This window comes from Bison bison, unplaced genomic scaffold, assembly GCF_000754665.1.
Source record: "Bison bison bison isolate TAMUID 2011002044 unplaced genomic scaffold, Bison_UMD1.0 scf7180017864243, whole genome shotgun sequence".
Taxonomy (NCBI): domain Eukaryota; kingdom Metazoa; phylum Chordata; class Mammalia; order Artiodactyla; family Bovidae; genus Bison; species Bison bison.
The window spans coordinates 3,097,739-3,106,611 of NW_011494815.1; the positions used below are offsets into that span (position 1 = coordinate 3,097,739).

Below are 8,873 nucleotides of genomic sequence, written 5' to 3' on the forward strand. Positions count from 1 at the left end.
CTCCTTAAATACAGATCTCACCTATTCACTCTTCCTCTCAAAAGGCCCTCACTGCGGCCCCCACCAAACCCAGCCACAGTCCCTAGATGACCATGGAGGCCCCCGAATCTGGCTCCCACCCTGAGTCTCCTACTTCAGCAAACTCCTCACCCTTCCTCACCCTGCTCCTCTGCTGGGATCCCTCTGTCTTTACACACCCCAACACCCCACATACTTTCAGCCACTAACAGTGACAACATCCCATCTACCCAATCTGACCTCCTCTCCCCTTCTTCACCTCACCCCCTCTCCTCTGAATGTGCTCATACATTCAGTTCAGTTCAGTCGCTCAGTCGTGACTGACTCTTTGCAACCCCATGGACAGGAGCATGCCAGGCCTCTCTGTCCATCACCAACTCCCAGAGATTACTCAAACTCATGTCCAGGGAGTAGGTGATGCCACCCAACCATCTTATCCTCTGTCATCCCCTTCTCCTCCTGCCTTTAATCTTTCCCAGCATCAGGGTCTTTTCAAATGAGTCAGTTCTTCGCATAAAGTGGCCGAAGTATTGGAATCTCACCTTCAGCATCAGTCCTTCCAATGAATATTCAGGACTGATTTCCTTTAGGATGGACTGGTTTAATCTCCTTGCAGTCCAAGGACTTCTCAAGAGTCTTATCCAACACCACAGTTCAAAACCATCAATTCTTCGGCGCTCAGCCTTCTTCACAGTCCAACTCTCACATCCATACATGACTACTGGAAAAACCATAGCTTTGACTAGACAGAACTTTGTTGGCAAAGTAATGTCTCTGCTTTTTAATATGCTGTCTAGGTTGGTCATAACTCTTCTTCCAAGGAGTAAGCGTCTTTTAATTTCATGGCTGCAGTGATTTTGGAGTCTAAGAAAATAAAGTCTGTCACTGTTTCCACTGTTTCCCCATCTATTTGCCATGAAGTGATGGGGCCAGATGCCATGATCTTAGTTTTCTGAATGTTGAGTTTTAAGCCAACATTTTCACTCTCTTTCACTTTCATCAAGAGACTCTTTAGTTCTTCTTCGCTTTCTGCCATAAGGTTGGTGTCATATGCATATCTGAGATTATTGATTTTCTCCCAGCAATCTTGATTCCAGCTTGTGCTTCATCCAGCCCAGCGCTTCTCATGATGTACTCTGCATATAAGTTAAATAAGCAGGGTGACAATATCCAGCCTTGATGTACTCCTCTCCCTATTTGGAAACAGTCTGTTGTTTCATGTCCAGTTCTAACTGTTGCTTCCTGACCTGCGTACAGATTTCTCAAGAAGCAGGTCAGGTGGTCTGGTATTCCCATCTATTTCAGAATTTTCCATAGTTTGTTGTGGTCCACACAATCAAAGGCTTCAGAATAGTCAATAAAGCAGATGTTTTTCTTGGAGAAGGCAATGGCACCCCACTCCACTGCTCTTGCCTGGAAAATCCCATGGACGGAGGAGCCTGGTAGGCTGCAGTCCTTGGGGTCATTAAGAGTCAGACACAACTGAGTGACTTCACTTTCACTTTCCACTTTCACGCATTAGAGAAGGAAATGGCAACCCACTCCAGTGTTCTTGCCTTGAGAATCCCAAGGACGGGGGAGCCTGGTGGGCTGTTGTCTATAGGGTCGCACAGAATTGAACACGACTGAAGCGACTTAGCAGCAGCAGCAGCAGATGTTTTTCTGGAACTCTCTTGCTTTTTCCATGATCCAGAGTTGGTAATCTCTGATCTCTGGTTTCTCTGCCTTTTCTAAATCCGGCTTGAACATCTGGAAGTTCACGGTTCACATACTCTTGAAGCCTGGCTTGAAGAATTTTGAGCACTACTTTACTAGTGTGTGCGATGAGTGCAAATGCGGTAGTTTGACCATTCTTTGGCATTGCCTTTCTTTGGGATTGGAATGAAAACTGACCTTTTCCAGTCCTGTGGCCACTGTTGCATTTTCCAAATTTGCTGGCATATTGAGTGCAGCACTTTCACAGCATCATCTTTTAGGATTTGAAATAGCTCACCTGGAATTCCATCACCTCCACTAGCTTTGTTCATAGTGATGTTTCCTAAGGCACATATGACTTCTCATTCCAGAATGTCTGGCTCTAGGTTGGTGATCACATCATCATGATTATCTGGGTCATGAAGATCTTTTTGTATAGTTCTTGTGTGTATTCTTGCCACCTTTTCTTAATATCCTCTGCTTCTGTTAGGTCCATACCATTTCTGTCCTTTATTGTGCCCATCTTTGCATGAAATGTTCTCTTGGTATCTCTAACTTTCTTGCAGAGATCTCTAGTCTTTCCCATTCTATTGTTTTCCTCTATTTCTTTGCATTGATCGCTTGTACATTGGTTGTTGTCAGATGCAGGAGTTAAGGGCATCCTATTGGAGAGTGTTTCCTGTGAGGAAGGCATGGCCTCCTATCTTTCATCCAGCTTTGATTGCCCTCAGCACAGTGTCCTGCACATAATTCAGACACACTGAATGCTTCCTGCTAAATGCAGGAACACCTGGAGTGTCCTGGCCTGACTTCCAGAGGTGGCTCTTTCCCACACACGCACCCAGAGTTCTGCACGGCCAGGGCGGAAGGTACTGTGGTGGATGCTGAACCCAGCACAGATTTCCTACAGACCTGGGGTTTCCTGACTCCTCTCAGAGGGATCCCTGTCCCAATTGCTCATAAATGCTACCTATGACAACTTCCTTAAACAAGTGGTCATTCTGTCCAGACTACTTTCAGAACTTAAGAAACAGTGAGAAGAAAGCCCTTTTATTCCCGTTCTTTGGTCCCAGGTTTTATTAACAAGGTGAAATATTATAACAAGTGACTGGACTCATTTTAGCTGGAAACAGAGAAAGTATGTTTACCTGAGGTTATGGATGAAAAACATGGTAAAAAATCGGAAATGTTCAGGAATTATTTGCAGTTAGCAAGATCTCTGTTTTGTCGAGGAGGTCCTACTGGCTTGGCACTTGTACATCAGAAGCCATATTTTCCCTGCCCAGATGCTTTCTGGCACATCCATAATGTGGGGGGTTTTAATTTTTTAATGTATAGATACAAATATGTAGGCATGGATATATCAGGTGTGATGTTTTGTTCAGAGTAAGCAACACACATTGTTTAAAATAGAAAAAAAAAATTGAATGGAGAAAATAAAAATAACCCATAATATCACTGCTGAGAATTTGCCTTCCTTAATTCCCAAATTTCTGGGCCTTTGTGTTTGGGTTTGGATCAAACATGAAAATTTGTGTTTGGCTTTTGGATGGCATTTGCATTACCCCTCTAACTCAAAAGTGTTATAGCTGGAAAGAATAACCAGTTGGGGATCACCTGGTGAGCCTACCTCCTGTGTTAGAGAGGCACAGGAGGTGAGAGACAGGGAATGAAGGAGTGAAGCCAAGCCTTTGGACTCTCTTTTCCTGCACCTTAACATCATATCTTCCCCCATTTGAAAATGTCTCTTGACTCGAACCTCATCCTTTTCCTTCCTCTTCCATAGGCCATCATCCATCTTCTCTATAGTCCATAGAAAGAAGACCAAGAAGCACCACTCAAAGAGCTAATATTTATTGAGAGGGTTTAATAGTCTCAATAACTATGAGAGGGGGTACCACAATTAACCCATATTACAGATGAAGAAACTGAAGCTCAGAGAGTTGGTAACTTGGCCAAGATCTCTGAGATAGGAAATGGTTAAATCCAGGATATGAATCTAGACCATGTAATTCAGAGTCTTGAACCCAACACTATACCATCTGACTTTGGGATTTGCCAGAAAAAAGTTCTGGATCCACTTGATAGGATTTTTGCGTTGAATCATAGTACATGTACTGAAAAGTATGGAAATCTTAAGTGTATAGTTTAATAAATTATCCAGGGGGAAACACACCGGGTAACCAGTACCATAAGAAGTAGAACATTACCAGCTCTCCAGGAGCCCCCCATGTGTACCCATCCCAAGTCACTGCCCTTTCCTCCCCAAGGGTAGCAGATACTCTAACTCCTGAATTAGTTTTGCTTGTTTTTGAACTTCAGTGGAATCATACAGAATGTTGGACTTTTATGTTGGACTACTTTCATTATATTTCTAAGTTCCAAATATCTTTTTTAATGTGGCTGTAGTTCACTTTTATTTCTGTATAGCATTCCATTACAAAAATATATAACCCACTGCATAATATTTATCCTTTTTATTATTGATGTACATTCCAGTTTAGAGAATTACCAAATAATGCTGTTCTGAACATTCTTTTGCATGGTGAACATATGTAGGCATTTCTATTCTATTTCTATTCATATTTTCATATATTTAAGGCTATTTTCATTTCTTTTTGTGTGAACTCTGGGTTCATGTCTTTTGCCAGTTTTTCTACTGTGTGTCTGTTCTTTTTCTTATCAGTTTCTAGGAGCTGTTTGCATTTTTGGCATGTGAGCCCCTTTTTAATATGATTTGCAAATATTCACAGTTTATAATTTCTTCCTTTTTATTATGAAGGTTGGTTTGGGTTTTTTTTTTTTGTTTTTGTTCATTTGTTTTGCTATGTATTGTTAAGATGTTGCTAAGTCGCTTCAGTCTGACTTTGTGAGACCCCATGGACTGCAGCCCACCAGGCTCCCCCGTCCCTGGGATTCTCCAGGCAAGAACACTGGAGTGGGTTGCCATTTCCTTCTCCAATGCATGAAAGTGGAAAGTGAAAGTGAAGTCGCTCAGTCGTGTCCGACTCTAGCAACCCCATGGACTGCAGCCTACCAGGCTCCTCCATCCATGGGATTTTCCAGGCAAGAGTACTGGAGTGGGGTGCCATTGTTAAGATGTTACTTCTCCACAAATTGACCCATAGATTTATATAATCACAATAAAGTATCTAAGCAGATATCTAGTGAAAGTGAAAGTCACTCCGACTCTTTGCCAGCCCATGACTACACAGTCCATGGAATTCTCCAGGCCAGAATACGGGAGTGGGTAGTCTTTCCCCTCTCCAGAGAATCTTCCCAATCCAGGGACTGAACCCAGGTCTCCCACATTGCAGGCAAATCTTTACCAGCTGAACCACAAGGGAAGCACAAGAATATTGGAGTGGGTAGCCTATCCCTTCTCCATATCCCGACCTAGGAATTGAACTGGGGTCTCCTCCATTGCAGGTGGATTCTTTACAAATTGAGCTATCAGGGAAGCCCATATTTGTCCAGATATCTGGTGAACACTGACTATTCAATTTCAAATTTTCCATAGAAATGCCAATTACCAAGAATAGTCAAGACAAGCTCAAAGAAGAATAAACTTGGATGGCTTACACAACCGGATATTAAGCCTTTGTATAAAGCTACAGTCAACAGGGTAAAATGCCATAGTAGTACAAGGAAAAACACTAGGAGAAACAGAGTCCAGCCCAGACCCACATATGTGAACATTTATGTCATATATACTAAAGTGACCCAGCAGAGCAATGGGGAGAAGATAGTTTCAATAAATAGCCCAGGGTCACTGGTTATTCATATGGGAAAGAAATTAATCTTGACTTCCATTTCACACCATAGACAAAAGTCAATTCCAGGTGGATTTTAAATCTAAATGGGGACATTTAAAATAATAGCATTTGTAGTAGATATCATAGGAGAATATTTTCAGGACCTTGGAGCATAAAGACAAAAATTAATAAACTTGACCTTATTAAAATTAAGAACTTCACTTCATCAAAAAGCACCCTCAAGAGAGTAAGAAAGCAAGAACAGAATGAGAATAAACATGTGTCATAAGGAAAAAGCCTCATAAAGGATATGTAACTGATTTCCATGAATTAATAAGATGAAAGAGACAATATACCTGAAAAAAAATGGGCAAAAGATTTGACTAGGTATTTCATAGAAAGATAACCAACTGGCTAAAAAGGACATGAAAAGCTGTATAATATCATTATTCATCAGGAAAATGCAAATGAAAACCACAATGAAACACCACTACACCTATACCAGAATGACTGAAAAATGCTGACAATACCAATTGTTGGTGAAGATCTGAGCAACTGGAATGCTCATACACCGCTGTGTGTATAAACTCCTACAACCACTTTTGAAAATTCTTTGGTAGTATTTCCTAAAAATGAACTTACACATACTCAATGACCCAAAAATTCCACTCTTGGGTAAATACTTCAGCTCAGTAAGAATATGACAAAATTATGAAATTTTAAAGTGTGACAATACATTTTAAAGTTGAGGGAGAAATACAAATGTGATACCGCCTCTCCAGACTTTCCAGACTCACCAGATCCAGCACCGCATAGACTCCCTGCCAAGTGCTTTGGGGCGCCTGCGCAGCTCCAGAGACTTGGGGTACTCAGAGGTGGCATGTGGTGGTGGTGGGTCAGGGGGAGGATGACAAAGAACACACATCCTGAGTGGAGCTGCTGGTTCAGTGAGCAGTGTGCTCAGTAAGGCTCAGCGGGATCAAGCTGGGCTAGAGCTCCCCACCTCATAGCTCACTCTCTTACCGTCCCCAGGAGTGCCAAACCTCAGGAACTTCTCCTCAGTGCATAACGTCCTTTCTTCTGGGCAGAGCACCTCCGAGTACCATCTAAAGAAGACATTCGGAAAAGTTTCCAGGTGTAGGCCTCTCTCCCTAGGAGTATCAGGTGGATGAGGAATCTCCCTTAGGGCTGGCACTGCCCTCTCTTTCAATAATCCAGACCTCCTGGGAGGCAGCAAACCCTGGGGACAGGGACTGGGCTGCTGGGTGGAATCTCTAAGCCTCCCTAGGACCTTAGGCCACCAGTCCTGCTCCAAAACTCAGTTTCCTTAAATGTCAGAGCCTGGGTGGAGCCAAATCGGAGGTTCTCAAATGCTTCATTGATAGCAACAAACTCTATGTTCATTTGAAACTGCTCAGAAGAAACTGGAGTGGAGGCCCAAGGTGACTGACACAAGGGCTTCCTCTGAGGCCCACAGAGCCTTCTGAGCTCAGAGGAACCCGCTGGCATCTGGACAGTTTGGATCATTTGAGTTCTCCAATAGAAGGGATTTGCTCTCATACTGCTCCCATTATTCACAAATTTCTCCTTCCTTTTTTCCCCCTCCCTTGAGGAAGAGTTCCCTAAATTTTCAAAAGCTGGTTGCAAAGACGACTCACAAAGCCAGGAGCTGCTCATCAGGGCTGAGTGGAGGCTGGAGGTCTAGAAAGAGAGGAGGGGCTGGGGCCAGAGGGAAAGGGGCACCAGATGGGGCGCAGTTAGTTTCTCACTTAAAGTCTGAAAAATTCCAGTCTTGTCTAGATAAACAGGAAGAGGGGTGTGTTTGGTCTGTGGGCAGGAAGGGGACAGTTTGAGGGTAGGAGGCCCCGGTAAGGGGATAAAAAGGTGGCAGCTGGCCATTCCAGGAGGGGATGCCGAGCTGGCAGAATCAACAGCTCTCTGGCTTTCGTGCTGGTCCATCCTGCCGGCACTTAGCTTCCTCCAGGTTGTCGGGCTGGGTGGAGGTTCCTTTCTTCACTAAACCAGCCGGTCTATCCTCAAGAAGTCAGGCCTCGGCTCTTCTCCTGTCTTCATTCCATACTCCAGGGGAGGGCATCCTGCCTGCACCACAAATGGGCACTGCTGGGGACTCTCATGGGCCAGGTGAACAAATGAACAGACTGCCAAGCCTTGGGTCTAAAGGGCAGGACCAGGGACATAAGACACCTAGCCCTGTTTCCTGGCTGGCAAAGCAGCAGAGCTGCTGGACTGCAAAGCTGCAGGAGGTTTTGGTCTGAAGCTGGAGTCAGTCTCCCCCTCAGATGGTACCACGGAGGAGAAAGAGATCTGCTGCTGCTGCTGCTAAGTCGCTTCAGTCGTGTCCGACTCTGTGCGACCCCATAGACGGCAGCCCACCAGGCTCCCCCGTCCCTGGGATTCTCCAGGCAAGAACACTGGAGTGGGTTGCCATTTCCTTCTCCAAGAAAGAGATCTAGGTTCCTTCAAGTCCCTTTCTGCCTGAGTTTCAGCTCCCTTTTCTGCCACCCATGTCCTGCATTGAGGCCCCGCCCAGGTCCACGTCCTGTTTTGTGGTTGTGCACTGCCTCCCTGAGGTCACCTGTGGTAGTGCAACATGAGGGAGGGTGGTTGGGGGTGCTAGTGATGGGCTAGAGGACTCTTTCTGAAGAACACTGGCTGTCTTCCTCCTAGGGGAATCAGATCAACCTCCAAAAAAGGAATATTCCTCTATGAAAAGAATAAGGTGAACAGTTGTGGCACTCACTGGTGGGGAGTGGTAGCAGAGTGGAAATCAGAGACCCTCTGGGCAGGATACTCTCTGCTCTGTCCTCTGCGTCTTACATTTACTAGAAGACTTTGGTAACAGAAAAGTGGGAGACCCGTTGACTCGACATACGGGGGAAGGGGGCTGGCATCAAGGACACCTTCCCGGAGCAGGCGCTATTTACACCCATCTCTGAGAACAGGTAGGACCTGGACAGATCGAGGACGGAGGGGTCCCTGGGGCGCCTGTTAAATGTTTCACCTGAATGACTGAAACCTACGACATTTTCAAAGGTGTGTGTGTTTTTAGTCACTCAGTCATGTCTGACTCTTTGTGGCTCCATGGACTGTAGCCTGCCAGGCTCCTCTGCCCAAAGAATTTTCCAGGCAAGGATACCAGAGTGGGGTGCCATTTCCTATTTCAGGGAATCTTCCTGACCCAGGGATGGAGCCCGCATCTCTTGCATCTCCTGTGTTGGCAGGCAGACTCTTTAGCGCTAGTGCTACCATATCCTCTAAAGTCAGCTAATTATAGATGTGTTTGATTAAATAACCAGGAACTATAATCTCACCAACCTGACATGTGGGACCATCACAAGTTGTAATAATTCTTTTGTACATATTGTAAATATAAGATGCTAAGCT

General features: G+C 44.7%; 1 protein-coding gene across 1 annotated transcript in view; it reads right to left on the minus strand.

Moving 5' to 3' along the window:
- The window catches only part of CCDC180 (coiled-coil domain containing 180), a 65,242-nt gene extending 56,728 nt beyond the window's left edge, over positions 1 to 8,514 (minus strand). The window contains 4 exon segments of the mRNA XM_010847111.1: positions 6,512 to 6,574; positions 7,127 to 7,169; positions 8,362 to 8,438; positions 8,510 to 8,514. Coding sequence (XP_010845413.1) covers positions 6,512 to 6,574; positions 7,127 to 7,169; positions 8,362 to 8,438; positions 8,510 to 8,514 — 188 coding nt within the window.
- Positions 8,515 to 8,873: the final 359 nt, after the last annotated feature.